The sequence below is a fragment of the Pezoporus occidentalis genome, unplaced genomic scaffold, assembly GCF_034315485.1.
Source record: "Pezoporus occidentalis ecotype Australia unplaced genomic scaffold, CSIRO_AGI_Poc_V1 ctg317, whole genome shotgun sequence".
In the NCBI taxonomy this organism is placed as follows: Eukaryota; Metazoa; Chordata; class Aves; order Psittaciformes; family Psittacidae; genus Pezoporus; species Pezoporus occidentalis.
In genome coordinates, this window is record NW_026915126.1 from 315,418 (window position 1) to 337,824 (window position 22,407).

At 64.2% G+C, this 22,407-nt stretch overlaps 1 protein-coding gene across 1 annotated transcript in view; it reads right to left on the bottom strand.

The window, feature by feature from the left end:
• PLEC (plectin) overlaps positions 1–22,407 on the bottom strand; it is a 62,751-nt gene that overhangs the window by 33,546 nt on the left and 6,798 nt on the right. The window contains exons 12-31 of the mRNA XM_062628472.1: positions 20,777–20,870; positions 20,161–20,315; positions 18,777–19,077; positions 18,450–18,527; positions 18,050–18,211; positions 17,352–17,456; positions 17,130–17,225; positions 16,902–17,027; positions 13,855–14,007; positions 13,425–13,576; positions 13,189–13,315; positions 10,909–11,092; positions 9,529–9,686; positions 7,775–7,953; positions 6,956–7,094; positions 6,525–6,881; positions 6,362–6,445; positions 6,175–6,279; positions 5,499–5,597; positions 1,042–4,422 (exon numbers count right to left, since the gene is read on the bottom strand). Coding sequence (XP_062484456.1) covers positions 1,042–4,422; positions 5,499–5,597; positions 6,175–6,279; positions 6,362–6,445; positions 6,525–6,881; positions 6,956–7,094; positions 7,775–7,953; positions 9,529–9,686; positions 10,909–11,092; positions 13,189–13,315; positions 13,425–13,576; positions 13,855–14,007; positions 16,902–17,027; positions 17,130–17,225; positions 17,352–17,456; positions 18,050–18,211; positions 18,450–18,527; positions 18,777–19,077; positions 20,161–20,315; positions 20,777–20,870 — 6,235 coding nt within the window. The remainder of the gene's footprint in view (positions 1–1,041; positions 4,423–5,498; positions 5,598–6,174; positions 6,280–6,361; positions 6,446–6,524; positions 6,882–6,955; positions 7,095–7,774; positions 7,954–9,528; positions 9,687–10,908; positions 11,093–13,188; positions 13,316–13,424; positions 13,577–13,854; positions 14,008–16,901; positions 17,028–17,129; positions 17,226–17,351; positions 17,457–18,049; positions 18,212–18,449; positions 18,528–18,776; positions 19,078–20,160; positions 20,316–20,776; positions 20,871–22,407) is intronic.

Sequence of the window (22,407 nt, forward strand, 5' to 3'; positions counted from 1 at the left end):
CACTGCGGCAGCACAGGGCAGGGCTGGCGTCACCCAACTGCATGGGCCCCACGGCAGGGGGTAGGAGTGAACGGGAACAGAGGGGGGTTAGGGAGCTGCAGCAAACAACATGGGGCAGGACAAGCAGGGATGAGACACAAAAGGTCAGCTCTGGGACCCCAACACAAGAGGGACATGGAGCTGCTGGAGTGAGTCCAGAGGAGACCATGGAGATGCTGCAGGGGCTGGAGCAGCTCTGCTCTGGAGCCAGGCTGAGAGAGCTGGGCTGGTTCAGCCTGGAGAAGAGAAGGCTCCTGAAGGGGAGACCTCAGAGCAGCTCCAGTGCCTAAAGGGGCTGCAGGAAACCTGGAGAGGGGACTGGGACAAGGGGTGGACAGAGGGGATGAGGAGAAACGTCTCCAACTGGAAGAGGGAAGAGTTGGATGGGATCTAGGAAAGAAATTCTTCACCATGAGGGTGACTGGGCACTGAAAAAGCTTGAAGGGAGAAGCTGTGGCTGCCCCATCCCTGGCAGTGCTCAAGGCCAGGCTGGACGGAGCTTGGAGCAACCTGCTCTAGTGAGAGGTGTCCCTGCCCGTGACAGGGGGCTGGAGCTAAAGGAGCTTTAAGGTCCCTTCCAACCATTCCATGACCCCATGGGTACTGTGGGGTCAGGTACCGAGGTGGGAGCTGGGCACAGAGAAGATCAAGGGAGGACGGGCCACAGGACCCCAGAAAGGTGCTGGGGTCACCCCACCACAGCAGGAGCTGCGGCAGCAGGAGCAGGTCCTGCCCTGACACCCACTGTGGGGTTTGCATCGCTGCACCAATGCCAGCTCCACGCACACCCCTGACCCACAGCGTGGGGGTCCTGCCTCACCGGCAGCCCAGCAGCTGGGGTATGGACATGGGCTGGAGGCACAGGCAGTGCAGCAGCTCCGTGCCTGTGTCCGCACCACAGGGGCTGTGGTGACGGCGGCCAGGACCTGGTTCCGTGTGGCCGGGGAGGGGGAGGAGGTCCCTGCGTGACACCACTGCTAAGGGGACCCAGTCACCCAGTACCTCCTCCGCCTTCTGCTGCAGCAACGCCGCCTCCTGCTTCAGCTTCTCCTTCTCCTGCTCCAGGTCGGCGATGGCCTGGCGCAGCTTCTCCGCGTCCGCGTCGCTCTGGTGCCGCTGGATCTCCAGGGTGTGCACCAGCGTCATCTTCTCCTGTGTGGCCAGCTCGGTCTGGTGCAGCCGCTCGCTGATCTCCTCTGCCTGCTTCTTGAACTTCTTGGCCTCCTCCTCTGCCTTGGCCTGGGCCATGCTCATCTCCGCCACGTGCAGCTTGAGGCGCTCGGCCTCGGCCGTGATCTCCAGCTGCCGCCGGCGCTCAGCCTCCAGCGTCTTCTGGAAGCCCTCGGTCTCCTCGGCCAGGCGCTGCTGCATCTGTTCCTTGTCCTCCTGCAGCCGCTTGGCGTGTTCCTGCGCCAGGTCCTTCTGCTTCTGCAGCATCTCAGCCTCGGCCTTGAGCCGCGTGGCCTCCTGCACCGCCTGCATCTTCTCCTTCAGCATCTTCTCGGCCAGCGCCCGCTGCTGCGCCAGGTCATCCTCGGCAAGCTGCCGCATGCGCGAGGCCTCCTGCGCCTCCACGCTGAGCCGCGCCACCTCCTCGGCCACCTGCTTCATCTTCTCTGCCTCCTCCGCCAGCAGCTTCTGCGTGTTGTCCTTGTCCTTGAGGATCAGCGCCTTGTTCTCCTCCTCGATGCGGCTCTTCAGCCTCGCCAGCTCCTCCAGCTGCACCCGCACCTTGAAGAGCTCCTCCTCGACCTGCGCCTTCTGCCGCACGGCGTCGCCCGCCTCCTCCTTCAGCCGCTGCAGCTCCTCGTCCAGGATGTTCTTCTGGTGGTCCGTCTCCTCCAGGCGCAGCTTCACCTTGGTGAGCTCCTGCTCCACCTGCGCCTTCTGCCGCAGCGTCTGCTCCGCAAACTTCTTGTGCTTCTCCATCTCGGCGTCGGCCAGCTGCTTCTGCCGCAGCGCCGCCTGCTCGGCCTGCGCCCGCCGCGCTGCCTCCAGCTCCGCCTCCTTGCGCAGCGCCTCGGCCGCCGCCTGCGCCCGCGCCGTGGCCGCCGCCTCCTCCTCCGCGCGCTGCTTCAGCCGCTCGGCCTCCTCCACGCGCCGCCGCGACAGCCCCGCGTCCTGCTCGGCCTGGCCCCGCGCCAGCTCGGCCTCCTCGGCCGCCCGCCGCGCACGCTCGGCCTCGTCGCGCAGCCGCTCCACCAGGCTCTGCTCCTGCTGCCGCACCTGCTGCAGCTCCTGCTCCTGCTGCTGCATGGCGGCCACCCGCGCCTTCTCCTCTGCCGTGATGCGCTTCTGCGCCGCCTCCCGCGCCAGCTGCACCTGCCGCTCCGACTCCTTCTCCGCCAGCTCCTTCTGCCGCCGCGCGTCCTCCACCATGGCCCGGAGCCGCTCCACCTCCTCCAGCGCCAGGCGCCGCTGCCGCGCCGCCTCCTCCTCGGCCGCCAGGATGTCCTGCAGCTTCTCCTCGGCCTCGCGCCGCCGGCCCTCCTCCTGCAGCGCCAGCGCCCGCTGCCGCTCAGCCTCGTGCTCTGCCTGCTCGCGGCTGCGCTGCACCTCCTCGGCCTCGCTGCGGATGCGGCTCAGCTCCCGTTCCAGCTCGCTCTTGCCTGCCGAGGCCCGCTCGAAACTGGCCTTGAGCGCACGGATCTCCTCCTCCACCTGCCGCCGCTGCCGCAGCGTGTCCTCCACCAGCCCCTTCTGCCGCTCCAGCTCGCTCTCAGAGCTGCGCTTCAGCTGCGCAATCTTCTCCTCGATGTCCTGCTTGTGCTGCGCCGCCTGCTCCTCCAGCAGCCGCCGCTGGTACGCCTCGTCCTCCGCCAGCCGCCGCAGCCGCTCGTTCTCTGCCTCCTTCTCCTTCAGCGCGATTTCCGCCTCCGCCTTCAGCCGCGACGCCTCATTGATGGCCGCCAGCTTCTCCTTCAGGATGCGCTCGGCCTCGGCGCGCTGCCGCCCGGCCTCCTCCTCCGCCAGCTGCCGCTGCCGCTTGGCCTCCTCGGAGAGGGCGCGCAGCCGCGCCGCCTCCTCCGCCAGCTCCCGCAGCTTGCTGGCCTCGGCCTCCAGCCGCTGCTTCGACTTCTCGCTGCTGGAGCGCGACTCCTCCTCCGCTCGGGCCTTGCTCTGCAGCAGCACCTCCATCTCGGCCCTCAGCTTGGCCAGCTCCTCCTCAACCTCCTTCCGCTTCTGGATGGCCTCGCTCACCTCCTCCTTCAGCCGCGACTGCTCCTCCTCCAGCAGCAGCCGCTGCTGCTCCCCGTTGTCCATCTCCGCCTTCAGCCGGATCAGCTCCTGCTCCGCCGCCAGCTTCTGCTGGGCCGTGCCCTCCGCCAGCTCCCGCTGCTTCTCCAGCTCCTCCTCGGCCGCCTCCTTCTGCCGCAGAGCCGCCTGCTCCGCCTTGGCGCGCTTGCGGGCCTCGCGCTCCGCGTCCTCCTTCTGCTTCTCGGCCTCCTCCTGCGCCAGCGTCTTCTGGTGCGCCACCTCCTCCGCCTGCAGCCGCAGCCGCAGCGCCTCGTTGGCCTTCTGCCGCCAGCGCTCCAGCTCCTTCTCCGCCTCCTCCCGCGACTGCTCGGCCTCGCGCTGCTGCTGCTTGAGGCGCTCGGCCTCCTCCTGCAGCTGCGCCACGGCCACGTGCTCGCGCTGCAGCGACAGCTCCAGCTGCGCCGTCTGCTCAGCCATGGAGCGGCGCCGGCTCTGCAGCTCGGCTTCAGCGCTGCGCTGCGCCGCCTCCTGCGCCACCTGGATCTGCCGCTGCTTCTCGGCCTCCGCCTGCCGCAGGCGCCGCTCGGCCTCCTCCGCCTGCAGCCGCAGCCCCTCCAGCGCCGCCACCGCCTCCTGCTTCTCGCGCGCCGCGTCGCGCTCGGCCCGCACCTTGCGCGCCAGCTCCTCCTCGGCCTCGCGCTTCTTCTGGCTCTCGTCCTTCACCTGCCGGCGCAGGCGCTCGGCCTCGTCCTGCGCCTGCCGCTTCTGCCGCTCGGCCTCCTCGGCGCGCGCCCGCAGGTCGCGCAGCTCGGCCTCGGCGCCCAGGCGCTGCCGCTCCGTGCTCTCCAGCTGCCGCCGGATCACCCGGATCTCCTCCTCCACCTTCTTGCGGCTGGACTCGGCCTCCTCAATCAGCTTCACCTTGGCCTCGATCTGGTGGTCCGAGTTCTGCCGCAGCTGCAGCAGCTCCTGCTGGATGTTCTGCTTCTGCTGCTCCGCGTCCACGGCCACCACTTCGCGCCGGGCCACCTCCTCCTGCATGCGGAGCTGCAGCTCCTGCGCCTCTGCCTCTGCCTGCGCCTTGGCCTTGGCGTGCGCCTCGGCCAACTGCCTCTGCTTCTCCAGCTGCGCCTCCACCTCCGCCAGCCGCTTCCTCTCCTCCTCCTTCAGCTTCTCGGCGGCTTTCTGGAGCGGGAAGGGGGAGCAGAGAAAACAGAGAGGGGGGAGAAAGAAAGAGATCACAAAGGGATGCGACCGGGCTGCGGCCACGCACACGAGCGCGGGATGCGCCTGCGATGGCTCCGGATCCCGGAGGCGGTGACGCCAGCTCCAGAAGACGCGTGGCACAAGAGAACACAGCTGGGACAGCGGCAGCAGCGCAGCCCCAGGCACCACAGAGAGGAGAGGAGCAGAGCAACAGAGCGCAAGCAAAGCCCGGAGCGATGGAGACCAGGAGCGAGCAGCTTGAGCACCAGCATGCCCAGAGCCAGCCAGGAGCCTCCTGCGCTCACTGGGGCTCACCACAACAGAAGGGCCAGCGCCAAAAGCCACCGACTACCTGGGGATGGAGCATCAGGATAAGTGGGACGGAGGGAGCAGGTGGGAGGAAGGAGCCACCAGGAAAGCCTCAATGACGTGGAGAGCAGCACAAGCTCCGGCCTTGCCACCACGCGCCACACGCCAGCCTGAGGCCCTTCAGTGGCCATGCCATCGAGTCTCATGCCACATGCACCACAGGCGAGGCAGGCGCATGCCCCATGCCGGGCACATGCGGGTGAGCGGGACCCCCTGTGCCACTGGGCCACGTCCCCTCAGAAAGGCCACAGGAGTGGGGGCAGAGGCAGAGGAGGGTGAGGAGCGGTGCGGCGCGAGGGGGACATGCGTGGGGTGAGTACCTGGTGCAGGGATGCCAGAGTCATTCTGGGCTTTATTTTACCCTCCATTAGCTCCCCACCACCACCAACATCCCCCAAGGCAAAGCACCAGTAAAGTATCTTGACTTGGAGGCACAAACCAAGAGTTAGAGAGGTCACGGAGAGCGGACCCCATGGTGCCAGCACCGTGCAGCCATGTGCCTGCGCTGTGTATCTGGGAAGTGCGTCCTACCACCAGTCCCACCAGAGCCCAGCCACCAGCACCGGGTGCGGCAGAGTTAGGGGCCACGGCAGCATTAGTGACGGGGCGGCAGCTGCCTCACACCAGCAGCCCCAGTGTTGTGCAGCAGCAAGGATGCAGCCGGCGCGGTGCTGCCGCGCTCCTACCTCCTCATCCTCCAGCCGCCGCAGCGTGTCGGTGATGAACTTGATGTACTGGCTGGTGAGCGTGGTCAGCTCGCTGTACTGCGTCCTCAGGTCCACGTACTGCGGCAGAGGATGGTGGTCAGCAGGAACAGAGTGCCCACAGCACACCATGGCACACCACAGCGCACCATGACACTCTGCGGCACACCAGCAGTGGTGGGGCCAGATGCAGACCAGCCCTGTACCTCCACCTTTGGCAAAGGGCTGTGGCTTCAGGGCTAGGGTTGAGATCATGAAGATTATGGGTTCCCTTCAAGGCCAGGTTGGACAGAGCCTTGGGTGACATGGTTTAGTGTGAGGTGTCCCTGCCCATGGCGGGGCAGTTGGATCTGGATGATCTTAAGGTCCTTTCTAACCCTAACTATTATATGATTCTATGGGTTAGGTTTAGGATCAGGGTTGGGCTGGGTTTGTGTTAAGATTAAGGTTATGTTTAGGCTTAGGGTTAGTGTCAGATTAGGGTTAGATTACTGTTAGGATTAGATTAGGATTTGGTGTCAGGGTCACTGTCATGGTCAGGTTGAGGGCTAGAATTCTCTCACCTCCTGGAAGATGCCATGAGGGATGGGGTCATTAGGTTTAGGGTTAGGGGTCAGGTTTAGGGTCAGGGTCAGGTTTAGGCTCGGGGTCCCCTCACCTCCTGGATGATGCTGTCGGACGCAGACTGCACTTTGGGTTTCTTGGCTGGTGATGCCATTGGTTCCACCTGTGCCTTGAAGCTCACGAGCTGCAGCTCGTAGTCCTGCAGAGGATGCATGGCCCATTACACTGTGTCCCAGCAGGACTCCGAGCTCCTCCCCAACAGCCCCAGCCCCACTGCACACCTTGATGGCGTCAATGTACTGCTTGGCGTGGCGCTGGCACTCCTCCACCTTCTCCTTGTTGCGGTCGCATTCCTCCAGCAGCTCCTGAGGGACAAACTGGGATGAGCTCCGGGAGTGCCAGCGGATCCAGCAGACCCAGCCCCACCGGCTGCACCGCACGTACCTGCTCCTGCAGCAGCTGCTGCCGCACGCTGGCAACGTCGGCAATGGGCACGGCCTGGATCTCCTCCTGCCGCCGGCGCGCCTCCTGCAGCCAGCAGCGCAGCGCGGAGCAGCTCTCGCGGTAGCTCCGCAGCTGCCGGCCCAGCTGCTCCAGGTCACGGTGCCGCAGGTCGGCCTGCGCCAGGACCCCGCGCCAGCGCTCCAGCAGCTGCTGCACCCGCTCCCGGAACCGCTCCAGGTCCACGTCCCGCTCGCTGTGGCCCCGCACCATGCGCTCGTTCACCTCCTTGGCCTTGCTGAGGTCGGTCTCCAAGGTGCTGAAGAGGGGCTGGTGGCCCTCGGCCTGCGCCCGCAGCCGCTGCGGCACACAGAGCAGCGCCGTCAGCACCAGGTCACCCCACAGCCCCGGCACACTGCTGCCAACGCCATTACCTTCAGCTCTGCCTGCGTGGCCTCCAGCTCCTGCAGATCCGCCGGCACCGTCTGCACGTCCTTCAGCTGGTCCTCGTACTTCCTGAGCAGCTCCTCAGCCCCCTGCGTGCTGTGGATCACCAGCTTGATGGTCTTCAGCCTGCAGAGAGCAGAGACAGGGACAGAGACCATGGGATGGGAGGGAGACACTGGAACGGTCACCGTCATTGAACCATGAGATGGTTGGGGCTGGAAGAGACCTCAAACCTCCTCCAGTACCAACCCCCTGACATGGGCAGGGACACCTTCCACGAGAGCAGCTTGCTCCAAAGCCCCATCCAAGCTGGCCTTGAGCACTGCCAGGGATGGGGCAGCCACAGCTTCTCCCTTCAACCTTTTTCAGTGCCCCAGCACCCTCATGGGAAGCACTTCCCAAGATCCCATCAACTCTTCCCATTGGAGCCATTCCTCCTCCTCCCATCCCTGCCTCCCCTGTCCCAGGCCCTCTCCAGGCTCCCTGCAGCCCTTCAGGCTCTGGAGATGCTCTCAGCTCTCCCCTTCCCTCAGCAGAGGGGCAGGATCCCCTCCCTGAGCTGCTGCTCCCGCTCTGGGCTGCACCCAGCACACGGGGGGGTTCTGGGCTCCAGCACTCACTGAAGCCGGGTCCTGGGGAGCTTCTCCTCCCCCAGCACCCCAAGTCCTGCTCCTCAGGCCCCAGCCCCTCTCCCCCAACCTGGGTCTGTGCTGGGATTGCCCCGACCCAGTGCAGGCCCCATCAGACCCAGCTCACCCCACCTGATGTCCGCCCCGGCAGGGCCGGGATGCGCCCCGGACACTCACTTCTCCAGGTAGATGCTGGACAGGCTGTAGACCTGCTCCATCTTCTGCAGCGTCACCTCCAGCTCCGAGCGCAGCATCGGGGCTGAGCCGGGGGGCTCCACCTGCGCCAGCACCTCCTGTGCCTCCTCCCCGAGGGAGTCCAGGCTCCTCCTGATGCCCTCCAGCTCCACATGGATTTGCTGCGGGAACAGGAAGGGCCCTCACTCCATGGGACACAGACCCTCAAGCCGGAGGAGAGGAGCAGAGCCCCGAGAAGTGTCTGAGCCTGCAGAGCCAGCACAGTGCAGGGCACTGTGCCTCATGCACTGCTCCTGGTGCTGGACACTGCTCCGGGTGCCCCATGCACTGCTCTGGGTGCCTCATGCACTGCTCCTGGTGCTGGGCACTGCTCCGGGTGCCCCATGCACTGCTCTGGGTGCCTCATGCACTGCTCCTGGTGCTGGACACTGCTCCGGGTGCCCCATGCACTGCTCCTGGGGCTGGGCACTGCTCCTGGTGCAGGGCACTGTGCCTCATGCACTGCTCCTGGTGCTGGACACTGCTCCGGGTGCAGGGCACTGTGCCTCATGCACTGCTCCTGGTGCTGGGCACTGCTTCGGGTGCCCCATGCACTGCTCTGGGTGCCTCATGCACTGCTCCTGGTGCTGGGCACTGCTCCGAGTGCCCCATGCACTGCTCCTGGTGCTGGGCACTGTTCCAGGTGCAGGGCACTGTGCCTCATGCACTGCTCCTGGTGCAGGGCACTGTGCCTCATGCACTGCTCCTGGTGCTGGGCACTGCTCCGAGTGCCCCATGCACTGCTCCTGGTGCTGGGCACTGTTCCAGGTGCAGGGCACTGTGCCTCATGCACTGCTCCTGGTGCTGGGCACTGCTTCGGGTGCCCCATGCACTGCTCTGGGTGCCTCATGCACTGCTCCTGGTGCTGGGCACTGCTCCGAGTGCCCCATGCACTGCTCCTGGTGCTGGGCACTGTTCCAGGTGCAGGGCACTGTGCCTCATGCACTGCTCCTGGTGCTGGGCACTACTTCGGGTGCCCCATGCACTGCTCTGGGTGCCTCAGGCACTGCTCCTGGTGCTGGGCACTGCTCTGGGTGCCTCATGCACGGCTCCGGGTGCCCCATGCACTGCTCCTGGTGCAGGGCACTGTGCCTCATGCACTGCTCCTGGTGCTGGGCACTGCTCCGGGTGCCCCATGCACTGCTCTGGGTGCCTCATGCACTGCTCCTGGTGCAGGGCACTGTGCCTCATGCACTGCTCCTGGTGCTGGGCACTGCTTCAGGTGCCCCATGCACTGCTCTGGGTGCCTCATGTACTGCTCCTGGTGCTGGACACTGCTCCGGGTGCCCCATGCACTGCTCGTGGTGCTGGGCACTGCTCCTGGTGCAGGGCACTGTGCCTCATGCACTGCTCCTGGTGCTGGGCACTGCTCTGGGTGCCCCATGCACTGCTCTGGGTGCCTCATGCACTGCTCCTGGTGCTGGGCACTGCTCTGGGTGCCTCATGCACGGCTCCAGGTGCCTCACAGAATCATACAATCATAGAATAGTTAGGGTTGGAAAGGAACTTAAGATCGTCTAGCTCCAACCCCCCTGCCCTGGTGCTGGGCACTGCCCTGGGTGCCCCATGCACTGCCCTGGTGTTAGGCACTGCTCCTGGTGCTGGGCACTGCTCTGGGTGACCCATGCACAGCTCTGGGTGCCTCATGCACTGCTTTGGGTGCCCCATGCACTCTCTGGCTGTCAGACACACGTCACCTGCTGCTCCGTGATGCGCCGGGCGCATTCCACCTGCGGATCCTTGTCAAGTGGCAGCCGCAGGCAATGGATGGTGCTGGATTCGCAGTGCTGCAGCTGCAGGCTCAGCTCCTTCAGCCGCGACAGGAAGCTCTGGCACAGGGACTCATCCTGCTCTCCTGTGGGGACAGCCACAGGGATGGGTCAGGAATGTCCCACTCCATCCGCCCCCATGAGGATGAGTCAGCACCATCCCACTCTGTTCGCATCCATAGGGATGGGTCAGCACAGTCCTGCTCCATTCCCATCTATAGGGACAGGTCAGCACAGTCCTGCTCCATTCCCATCCATAGGGACAGGTCAGCACAGTCCCACTCTGTTTTCATCCATAAGGATGAATCAGCACAGTCCGGCTCCACTCCCATCCATAGGGATGGGTCAGCACAGTCCTGCTCCATTCCCATCCATAGAGACAGGTCAGCACCGTCCCACTCTGTTTCCATCCATAAGGATGAATCAGCACAGTCCGGCTCCATTCCCATCCATAGGGATGAGTCAGCACAGTCCTGCTCCATTCCCATCCATAGGGATGGGTCGGCACAGTCCCGCTCCATTCCCATCCATAGGGATGAGTCAGCTCTGAACCACTCCATTTCCATCCATAGGGACAGGCCAGTACTGTCCCGCTCCATTCCCATCCGTAAGAACACGTCAGCACCATCCCACTCTTTTTCCATCCACATGGACGGGTCAGCACCACCCCGCTCCGTTCCCATCCATAGGGATTGGCCATCACCATCCCACTCTATTCCCATCCATAGGGATGGGTCAGCATCATCCTGATCTGTTTCCATCCATAGGGACGGGTCAGCATCATCCTGATCTGTTCCCATCCATAGGGACGGGTCAGCATCATCCCGATCTGCTCCCATCCATAGGGATGGGTCAGCATCATCCCGATCTGCTCCCATCCATAGGGATGGGTCAGCATCATCCTGATCTGCTCCCATCCATAGGGACGGGTCAGCATCACCCCGATCTGCTCCCATCCGTAGGGACGGGTCAGCATCATCCCGATCTGTTCCCATCCATAGGGACGGGTCAGCATCACCCCGATCTGTTCCCATCCATAGGGACGGGTCAGCATCATCCCGATCTGTTCCCATCCATAGGGACGGGTCAGCATCACCCCGATCTGTTCCCATCCATAGGGACGGGTCAGCATCACCCCGATCTGTTCCCATCCATAGGGACGGGTCAGCATCACCCCGATCTGTTCCCATCCATAGGGACGGGTCAGCATCACCCCGATCCGCTCCCACCCCCAGGACCATCTCCTCTCCCCCCTCTCCCCTCCCCACACCCACAGGGATGCGGCGGTGCCGCAGGGCCGGATCCCACCTTTCTCGTGGCCACGCCTCAGCAGGTCGTGGTGCCGGGTGCAGGCCTCGTACTCGCGCTGCAGCTGCTGCCGCTCCTCAGGCGCGAAGCTGCGCGAATCCCGGCTCTCCCGCAGGAATTCCTGGTAGTGCATCTCCAGGCTCTGCAGCACCTGGCGGCATTCCTCGGGCGGCAGCGTGCGGAACTGCGGGAGCACCACGCGTCAGCACCGGGATGCAGTGAGTGCACCGGGACACGGGGTGTGTGCATCAGGACACGTGCATCAGAACACAGTGTGTGCACTGGGACATGCATCAGAACACAGTGTGTGTGCATGGGGACACACGTGCATCGGGACACAGTGTGTGTGCATCAGAACACAGTGTGTGTGCATGGGGACACACGTGCATCGGGACACAGTGTGTGTGCATCAGAACACAGTGTGTGTGCATGGGGACACACGTGCATCGGGACACAGTGTGTGTGCATCAGAACACAGTGTGTGTGCATGGGGACACACGTGCATCGTGACACAGTGTGTGTGCATCAGGACACAGTGTGTGTGCATGGGGACACACGTGCATCGGGACACAGTGTGTGTGCATGGGGACACACGTGCATCGGGACACAGTGTGTGTGCATCAGGACACAGTGTGTGTGCATGGGGACACACGTGCATCAGGACACAGTGTGTGTGCATTGGGACACGCTGTGTGTGCGCATCGGGACACACGTGTATCAGGACACAGTGTGTGTGCACCAGGACACACGTGCATCGGGACACAGTGTGTGTGCACCAGGACACACGTGCATCGGGACACAGTGTGCGTGCATTGGGACACACGTGCATTGGGACACACGTGCATCAGGACACAGTGTGTGTGCATTGGGACATGGTGTGTGTCCATTGGGACACAGTGTGTGTGCATTGGGACACACGTGCATCAGGACACAGTGTGTGTGCATTGGGACATGGTGTGTGTGCATCAGGACACATGTGCATCAGGACACAGTGTGTGTGCACCAGGACACACGTGCATCGGGACACAGTGTGCGTGCATTGGGACACACGTGCATCAGTACACAGTGTGTGTGCATGGGGACACACGTGCATCAGGACACAGTGTGTGTGCATTGGGACACGGTGTGTGTGCACCAGGACACACGTGCATCGGGACACAGTGTGCGTGCATTGGGACACACGTGCATCAGGACACAGTGTGTGTGCATGGGGACACACGTGCATCGGGACACAGTGTGTGTGCATCAGAACACAGTGTGTGTGCATGGGGACACACGTGCATCGGGACACAGTGTGTGTGCATCAGAACACAGTGTGTGTGCATGGGGACACACGTGCATCAGGACACAGTGTGTGTGCATGGGGACACACGTGCATCAGGACACAGTGTGTGTGCATGGGGACACACGTGCATCAGGACACAGTGTGTGTGCATTGGGACACGGTGTGTGTGCACCAGGACACACGTGCATCGGGACACAGTGTGCGTGCATTGGGACACACGTGCATCAGGACACAGTGTGTGTGCATGGGGACACACGTGCATCGGGACACAGTGTGTGTGCATGGGGACACACGTGCATCGGGACACAGTGTGTGTGCATCAGGACACAGTGTGTGTGCATGGGGACACACGTGCATCAGGACACAGTGTGTGTGCATTGGGACACGCTGTGTGTGCGCATCGGGACACACGTGTATCAGGACACAGTGTGTGTGCACCAGGACACACGTGCATCGGGACACAGTGTGTGTGCACCAGGACACACGTGCATCGGGACACAGTGTGCGTGCATTGGGACACACGTGCATTGGGACACACGTGCATCAGGACACAGTGTGTGTGCATTGGGACACGGTGTGTGTGCATTGGGACACAGTGTGTGTGCATTGGGACACACGTGCATCAGGACACAGTGTGTGTGCATTGGGACATGGTGTGTGTGCATCAGGACACATGTGCATCAGGACACAGTGTGTGTGCATTGGGACACACGTGCATCAGGACACAGTGTGTGTGCATTGGGACACATGTGCATCAGGACACAGTGTGTGTGCATTGGGACACGGTGTGTGTGCACCAGGACACACGTGCATCGGGACACAGCGTGGGTGCACCAGGACACAGTGTGTGTACTGGGACACGTGTGCACCCAGACAAGTGTGAGCACTGGGACTCCCATGTGTGCACCAGGACCCATGCACGCACCAGGAGCCCGTGTTGCACCAGGACCCATGCACACAGCAGGAGCAGCAGGGGGATGGCACAGGGCACTCACCGTGAGCTGGGACCAGGCCTGGATCTGCCGCATGTCACGGGTCAGGCACTGCCAGGCCCTGAGGCTCCGCAGGTCCTGGTGCAGCTGGTGCCAGAGCTCCAGCAGCTCCTGGTGCTCAGCTTCCAGCCTGCAGAAATGCAGCGTGAGCAGCGGGGGGCAGTGGGACCCCTCGGCTGGGGGTTCCCATAGGGCCAGTGGGTGCCGGGGGTCAGCGGGGACCGTGGGGCCGTGCTCACCTCCGCACCGCATCCAGCGCCTCGGGGTTGGGGGGCGGCAGGATGAAGCACACGCTCGGCACCTCAGCCTCGCCGCCGCCGCTCAGCACCTTCCACTTGTGGGGCTGTGCGTTGCTGAGCAGGGTGCACGTGTCCTGCTTGTGCACCGTGATCTGCAGGCCCGGGAGGGGCGAGCATTAGGGGCGGGAAGAGACCTGGGATGCCAGGTCCCTGTGTACCCCTTGATGTGGTGGGGATGGGGGCACCCCTGGGACTGATGCATTGGGGGTCACCCCTGGTCTCCCACCATGTCCCTCCATGTTCCCCCATTACCCCCATGTCCTCTCATGTCCCCACCACGTGCCATACCCCCCATATCCCACCCATCCCCTGTGCCCCCCATATCCCCCTGGCTCCCACACCCCCATCCCCGCTCCCTGCCCGGGCGCACCTGCAGCTGCCGGTAGTCGCAGACCGCCTGCAGACGGGGCCGGCCCTGCACCGTGGCGCCGGGGCTGCGCGGCTTCAGCTGCACGATGGTGCTGGCGCGGCGCGAGAGCACCGGGAGCTGCGCCCCCACCTCCTGCAGCTGCTCCCGCAGCTCCTGTGGGGCGGCAGGGTCAGGGGGGTGCATCCCCTGCGGGGTCACCACACACACACTGCGGGGTCACCCCACACACACTGCGGGGTCACCCGTTCACTGCGGGGTCACCACACACACACTGCGGGGTCACCCCACACACACTGCGGGGTCACCCCACACACTGCGGGGTCACCACACACACACTGCGGGGTCACCACACACACACTGCAGGGTCACCACACACACTGCAGGGTCACCACACACACACTGCGGGGTCACCACACACACACTGCGGGGTCACCACACGCACACTGCGGGGTCACCACACACACACTGCGGGGTCACCCCACACACACTGCGGGGTCACCACACACACACTGCGGGGTCACCCCACACACACTGCGGGGTCACCACACACACACTGCGGGGTCACCTGTTCACTGCGGGGTCACCACACACACACTGCGGGGTCACCACACACACACTGCGGGGTCACCACACACACACTGCGGGGTCACCCATTCACTGCGGGGTCACCACACACACACTGCGGGGTCACCCATTCACTGCGGGGTCACCACACACACACTGCGGGGTCACCACACACACACTGCGGGGTCACCACACACACACTGCGGGGTCACCCATTCACTGCGGGGTCACCACACACACACTGCAGGGTCACCCCACACACACTGCGGGGTCACCACACACACTGCGGGGTCACCCGTTCACTGCGGGGTCACCACACACACACTGCGGGGTCACCACACACACACTGCGGGGTCACCACACGCACACTGCGGGGTCACCACACATACACTGCGGGGTCACCCCACACACACTGCGGGGTCACCCCACACACACTGCGGGGTCACCCCACACACTGCGGGGTCACCACACACACACTGCGGGGTCACCACACACACACTGCAGGGTCACCACACACACACTGCAGGGTCACCACACACACACTGCAGGGTCACCACACACACACTGCGGGGTCACCACACACACACTGCGGGGTCACCACACACACACTGCAGGGTCACCACACACACACTGCGGGGTCACCTGTTCACTGCGGGGTCACCACACACACACTGCGGGGTCACCACACACACACTGCGGGGTCACCCGTTCACTGCGGGGTCACCACACACACACTGCGGGGTCACCACACACACACTGCGGGGTCACCACACACACACTGCGGGGTCACCCGTTCACTGCGGGGTCACCACACACACACTGCGGGGTCACCCCACACACACTGCGGGGTCACCCATTCACTGCGGGGTCACCCATTCACTGCGGGATCACCCCCCCCACACGGTGAGGTCACCCCCCCACCATGGGGAACCCATGGGGACGCTGCAGACCTGTGTGTCTGCACGGTGCTGGAGTTGCATAGGGGTCCCCATAGGGGTGCCTGCTCAGGCTGGCGTGCTGCAGCAGGGTGTACTGGGGTGCACTGGGCTGTGTTGTGTTTCCCATAGGGGTGCACTGGGGGTTCTGCTCACATCCATGTGCTGCAGCAGGGCACCCTGGGGTGCATTGGGGTCCCCATAGGAATGCATTGGGGGGTGCATGCTCACATTGGCATGCTGCAGCAAGGGGCACTGGGGTGCCCATAGGGATACACTGGGTGTGCATTGGTGCACATACTCACATTGGCATGCTGCAGCAGGGGCACTGGGGTGCCCATAGGGGTACATTGGGTGTGCATTGGTGCACATACTCACATTGGCATGCTGCAGCAAGGGGCACTGGGGTGCCCATAGGGATACACTGGGTGTGCATTGGTGCACATACTCACATTGGCATGCTGCAGCAGGGGCACTGGGGTGCCCATAGGGGTACATTGGGTGTGCATTGGTGCACATACTCACATTGGCATGCTGCAGCAGGGGCACCGGGGTGCCCATAGGGGTACATTGGGTGTGCATTGGTGCACATACTCACATTGGCATGCTGCAGCAGGGGCACCGGGGTGCCCATAGGGGTACATTGGGTGTGCATTGGTGCACATACTCACATTGGCATGCTGCAGCAGGGGCACCGGGGTGCCCATAGGGGTACATTGGGTGTGCATTGGTGCACATACTCACATTGGCATGCTGCAGCAGGGGCACCGGGGTGCCCATAGGGGTACATTGGGTGTGCATTGGTGCACATACTCACATTGGCATGCTGCAGCAAGGGGCACCAGGGTGCCCATAGGGATACACTGGGTGTGCATTGGTGCACATACTCACATTGGCATGCTGCAGCAGGGGCACCGGGGTGCCCATAGGGATACACTGGGTGTGCATTGGTGCACATACTCACATTGGCATGCTGCAGCAGGGGCACTGGGGTGCCCATAGGGGTACATTGGGTGTGCATTGGTGCACATACTCACATTGGCATGCTGCAGCAGGGGCACTGGGGTGCCCATAGGGGTACATTGGGTGTGCATTGCTGCACATACTCACATTGGCATGCCGCAGCAGGGGCACTGGGGTGCCCATAGGGGTACATTGGGTGTGCATTGGTGCACATACTCACATTGGCATGCTGCAGCAGGGGCACCGGGGTGCCCATAGGGGTACATTGGGTGTGCATTGGTGCACATACTCACATTGGCATGCTGCAGCAGGGGCACTGGGGTGCCCATAGGGGTACATTGGGTGTGCATTGGTGCACATACTCACATTGGCATGCTGCAGCAGGGGCACTGGGGTGCCCATAGGGGTACATTGGGTGTGCATTGGTGCACATACTCACATTGGCATGCTGCAGCAGGGGCACTGGGGTGCCCATAGGGGTACATTGGGGGTGCATTGGTGCACATACTCACATTGGCATGCTGCAGCAGGGGCACTGGGGTGCCCATAGGGGTACATTGGGTGTGCATTGGTGCACATACTCACATTGGCATGCTGCAGCAGGTCCTCCAGGCGCGCAGTGCTGAGCCCGCGGTCGCTCCGCAGCTTCCGGCCCATCAGGTCCCGTAGGTCCCGCAGCAGCCGCTCAGCCTCGCGCACCTCCGCGAAGAACTGGGGGGGGCAGTGGGGTCGGGGGGACCAGTAGCTTGGTCAGTGGGAGGTCACTGGGGCCAATGGGGGAGTCCCCGAGGCTGGGGGTCCCAGGGGTCATACCTGGAAATAGGCACCGTTCTCCTTGAGGTGGGTCTCTACGCAGCAGCACAACTGCAGCATCCAGCTCCACTGCGTGCGCAGCGCCGCCAGGAACGACTGTGGGGTCGTGGACACAGGTATGGGACATGGGTCACGGACACCGGACATGGACATGGAGCTGCCACCAGCAGCGGCACCAGCACCAGCAGCCCCGTGTCCCCATTCCCATCCCTATCCCCTCACCTCGATGGTGTCACGGGCCGGGTGCTGCTCCCGCAGCAGCTGTTCCCCACAGCTCTGCAGCTCCTGCACCCGCCGCTCCCGCAGCTCCAGCTCCCGCATCAGCCCCTGCAGGGGGACACAGTGAGGGACCCCCCCGGCACGGCATGGCCTGCACACGTGTGTACGTCCGAACACGTGTGTGTCTGTGTGCCTGTGCATGTTCATGTGTCCGTGCATGTCCATGTGTCTGTGCATGTGTGCGCGTCCATGCATATCCATGCATCCACGCACACCCATGAGTCCACGCACACCCATGCGTCCACGCACACCCATGCGTCCACGCACACCCATGCGTCCACGCACATCCATGTGTCCCTGTCCCTGTCCACACCTTCCAGCCCACCCGGGCTCATGCAGCTGCAGGCCTGTGCTGGGGGGGCTCTGTGGATGCAACAGGGACCCTGCAGGACAATGGCTGTGTGCAGGGACCGGGATGGTACGGTACAGTCACATGCAGGGAAAGGGACAGGGATGGTGCAGGATGGATGTTGCACCCACACACGCAGTGATGCTGCACCCACACACGCAGTGATGCTGCACCCACACATGCAGTGATGCTGCACCCACACACGCAGTGATGCTGCACACCCCCCCCACAGGGATGCTGCACCCCCCCCCAGCAGTGATGCTGCACCCCATGTGCCATGCATCCCCCGTACCGAGTAGGCCTCCTGCTTGGAGGGCAGCGGGGGGCCGCGGTCGCTCCAGTCGAACGTCACCTCCTCGTCCTCGCGCTGGCTCAGCCACAGCAGCTCTGCGGTGGCAGCGCCCACAAAACCCAGCAGGGCCTCGAGGTGCCGCAGCCGCTGCGACGACGACTCCTGCGCAGGGGCAGGGGCAGGGCCAGGGTCAGCACCACGGGTTCCATCTGCCTCCCTGCACTCCCATGGCCCCCATCTGGGTCTGCTCAGCTCCCCATGGGCTCCATCTGCCCCCCAGAGCTCCCCATGGCCTTCATCTGCCCCCATAGCTCCCTATGGCCTTTAGCATCCTCACGGCCCCACCCATGGCCATCATCCTCCCCTCCGTCCCCATCACCCCCCAGCACCAGACACTCACCAGTAGCTCCCCGTACTCCTGCTCCAGTTTGCCCAGGCTCTCCCTGTAGGCGCTGCGGGAGCTGGGGGGTAGCTGGGCCTGGGGGTGGAAATGGGCTGTGAGAGCGAACAGCAGCACCCACAGGGCACCCATAGGGCACCCACAGAGCACCCGCAGCACCCACGTCACCCTGATCCCGTCCCGGCACCCCAACCCCACAGAGCACCTTGGGGACCCCAGGCTCAGGTCAGGGCACCCCAGGGGATCCCAGGATCAGGTTGGGGACGTCCAGGCGCAGGTTGGGGCACCCCAGGCTCAGGGCGATGAGGTCGGGCGCCCGGCACTGACCTCGTCCTCGCGCGCCCGCTGCACCTTGGCACCGAAGTCGTGGATGTCGCGGTGGAGGCCGCGGTGGGCGCTCAGCAGCGACTCGAGCGAGGGCAGGTCCATGCCCCAGCCGGCGCCCGCCACGCGGCGCTGGTTGTCCTGCACCCAGCCCCGCAGCTCCTGCACGTACCGCAGCGCCGCCTCGGACGGGGCCGCAGCCGCCGCCACCGGAGCCACCGCCGCCGCCACGGGGACCCCCGACTTGAGGCGCAGGTTGTACTCGGTGCGGATGGACACCAGGCGCTCATGCAGGCGGTACACCCTGCGGCATGGACACGGGGATACGGTACAGCATGCATATGGGACATGGAGGTATGGTACACCCTGCGGCATGGACATGGGGATACGGTACAGCATGCACATGGGACATGGAGGTATGGTACACCCTGCGGCATGGACATGGGGATACGGTACAGCATGCATATGGGACATGGGGATATGGTACACCCTGCGGCATGGACATGGGGATACGGTACAGCATGCAGCATGCACATGGGGATATGGTACAGCATGGACATGGGGATATGGTACAGCCTGCGGCATGGACATGGGACATGGGGATATGGTACAGCATGCAGCATGCACATGGGACATGGAGGCATGGTACACCCTGCAGCATGGACATGGGACATGGGGATATGGTACACCCTGCGGCATGGACATGGGGATACGGCACAGCATGCATATGAGACATGGAGGTATGGTACGGCATGGACATGGGGATATGGTACAGCATGCAGCATGCACATGGGGATATGGTACGGCATGGACATGGGGATATGGTACAGCCTGCAGCATGGACATGGGACATGGGGATATGGTACAGCATGCAGCATGCACATGGGACATGGAGGTATGGTACACCCTGCAGCATGGACATGGGACATGGGGATATGGTACAGCCTGCGGCATGCGCATGAGGATATGGTACAGCATGCATATGGGACATGGGGATATGGTACACCCTGCGGCATGAACATGGGGATATGGGGTGCCATGTGGAGGCATGGGGATATGGTACACTCTGCAGTGGCACAGGACAGGGACGTGGCACATGAGGGTGTGGGGATATGGGACACGGGGAGACAAGGACATGCAGACATGGGGGGACATGGGGAGCTTTGTGGGGCTTCAGGGATGCAGGGGACATGGAGACACAGAGGGATATGGGGAAGAATGGAAAGCAACAGGAACATGGGGGACATGGGGACACACAAGCACCAGGGCACACGGTGTAAGGGGCGCTCATGGCATGGGGCACACCACACTGGGCACACTGCATGGGACGCTGCGCGGGGCACAGCATGCATCACCCCCCCGTGCCACCCCTCGGCGGCGCCGGTACCTGCGGTACATCTGCTCGCCCTGCGGATGCCGCCCATCCTTGAGGCTCTGCACGTCGGTGAAGAGCAGCCGGATCATCCCATCAGCCTTGTCCAGGTCCCGTTCCACCTCCGCGGCCTTCTGCGGCCCCTTCCCCGCCTCCAGCAGCCGCAGCTCCTGCATGGAGCACGGGACGGGAATGGGAAAGGGAACGGGCACAGGCATGGGAATGGGCACGGGAATGGGAGTGGGCACTGGCACCATCATGGGCATGGGAATGAGCACAGGCTTGGACACAGGAAAGGGAAAGGGCACAGGAGAGGGCATGGGAATGGACACGGGAAAGGAAATGGGCCCGGGAACGGACACCGGCATGGGAACGGACACGCGAATGCGCGTGGGAGCGGACACCGGCATGGGAACGGACACGCGAACGCGCGTGGGAACGGACACGCGAGGGAACGGACACGTGAATGCGCGTGGGAACGGACACGCGAACGCGCGTGGGAACGGACACGCGAACGCGCGTGGGAACGGACACGCGAACGCGCGTGGGAACGGACACGCGAACGCGCATGGGAAGGGACACACGAACGCGCGTGGGAATGCCCCCGTGCCGCCGCAGCACCGCCGCTCACCGCCTGCAGCAGATTATCCGCCTGGTTGAGCTGCTCCTCGCAGAGCCCCGACTCCATCTGCAGCTTGGTGACAACGCGCTGCAGCCGCTCCAGCCTGCGAGACACGGGGGGACAGCGTCAGCGTGGGGACACGAACCCGCCCGCACTGCATGGACAGTGACCCCATCCTGCCCCACTGATTCTGTCAGCGCCAGCCCCATCCTGCCCCACACCAGCAGGGCTCTGCCAGCCCGGCTCTGGTCCCGGCCCTGGTCCCACCTGCAGACCCAGATGCAGCCCTGCCTGGGTGAGGAGCCCCATCCTGCTCCCCACCCCATCCCCATCTATATCCCGTTTTCCATCCCTGTCACACTTCCTGTCTCCATCCTGCTCTCCATCAACTCCCCTTTCCCATCCCCATCCCACTCCCCTTCCTGCTTCCCATCCCACTCTGCATCCTGCACCCCATCCCATAACCTTTCCTCCCCATCCTGCTCTGTATCCCTCTCCCCATCCCAACCCTGCTCCTCACTTGACTCCCAGTCCTGCTCCATATCCCATCCCCATCCTGCTCCCCAGCCATCCCCATCCCTCGCCCTGCCCCATCCCGTCCCTCATCCCTGCGGCCGCAGGCTCCGGCCCCGCCCTGCCCTGGCTGCCTGCCTGGCCCCGCTGCCTGCGCTGGTCCCAGCCTGCGCTGCCCGATCCCTGCCCGCTCCTGCCTGCGCTGCCAGCCCCGGCCCCGGCCCCGGAGCTCGTGGCACCGGCACAGCCCCGTTCTTGGCACCGGCACAGCCCCGTTCTTGGCACCGGCACAGCCCCGTTCTTGGCACCGGCACCACTGCCCCGAGCCCTGAGCCAGACGCGCCGAGCGGAGCCGGGCTGTGCTGGGCTGTGCCGAGCCCTGCGGCCACGTCTCTTCCCGGCAGCGGTGACTCACCGGGCAGCTCGGGGGGGGCCGGGACACCCCAAACCCAGCCCAGCCCCGTGGTCTGGCCACGTTCCACCAATGCCACCGCCCCGGCACGTTCCAGCACCGCCCCAGTGCATCCCGGTATCCCCCACCACTGCCCTGGCTCACTGCAGCACTGCCACCGCCCCGGCACGCTCCAGCACCACCTCAGTGCATCCCGGTATCCCCCACCACTGCCCTGGCTCACTGCAGCACTGCCACCGCCCCGGCACGCTCCAGCACCACCTCAGTGCATCCCGGTATCCCCCACCACTGCCCTGGCTCACTGCAGCACTGCCACCGCCCCGGCACGCTCCAGCACCACCTCAGTGCATCCCGGTATCCCCCACCACTGCCCTGGCTCACTGCAGCACTGCCACCGCCCCGGCACGCTCCAGCACCACCTCAGTGCATCCCGGTATCCCCCACCACTGCCCTGGCTCACTGCAGCACTGCCACCGCCCCGGCACGCTCCAGCACCACCTCAGTGCATCCCGGTATCCCCCACCACTGCCCTGGCTCACTGCAGCACTGCCACCGCCCCGGCATGCTCCAGCACCACCTCAGTGCATGCCAGCATCCCGCCTCACCCTGGCTCATTCCATCACTGCCATCACCCCAGCACGCTCCAGCACCGCCACCGTCCTGGTGCATCCCAACATCCCACCAGCACCCCGGTGCACCCCAGCATCCTGCTGCT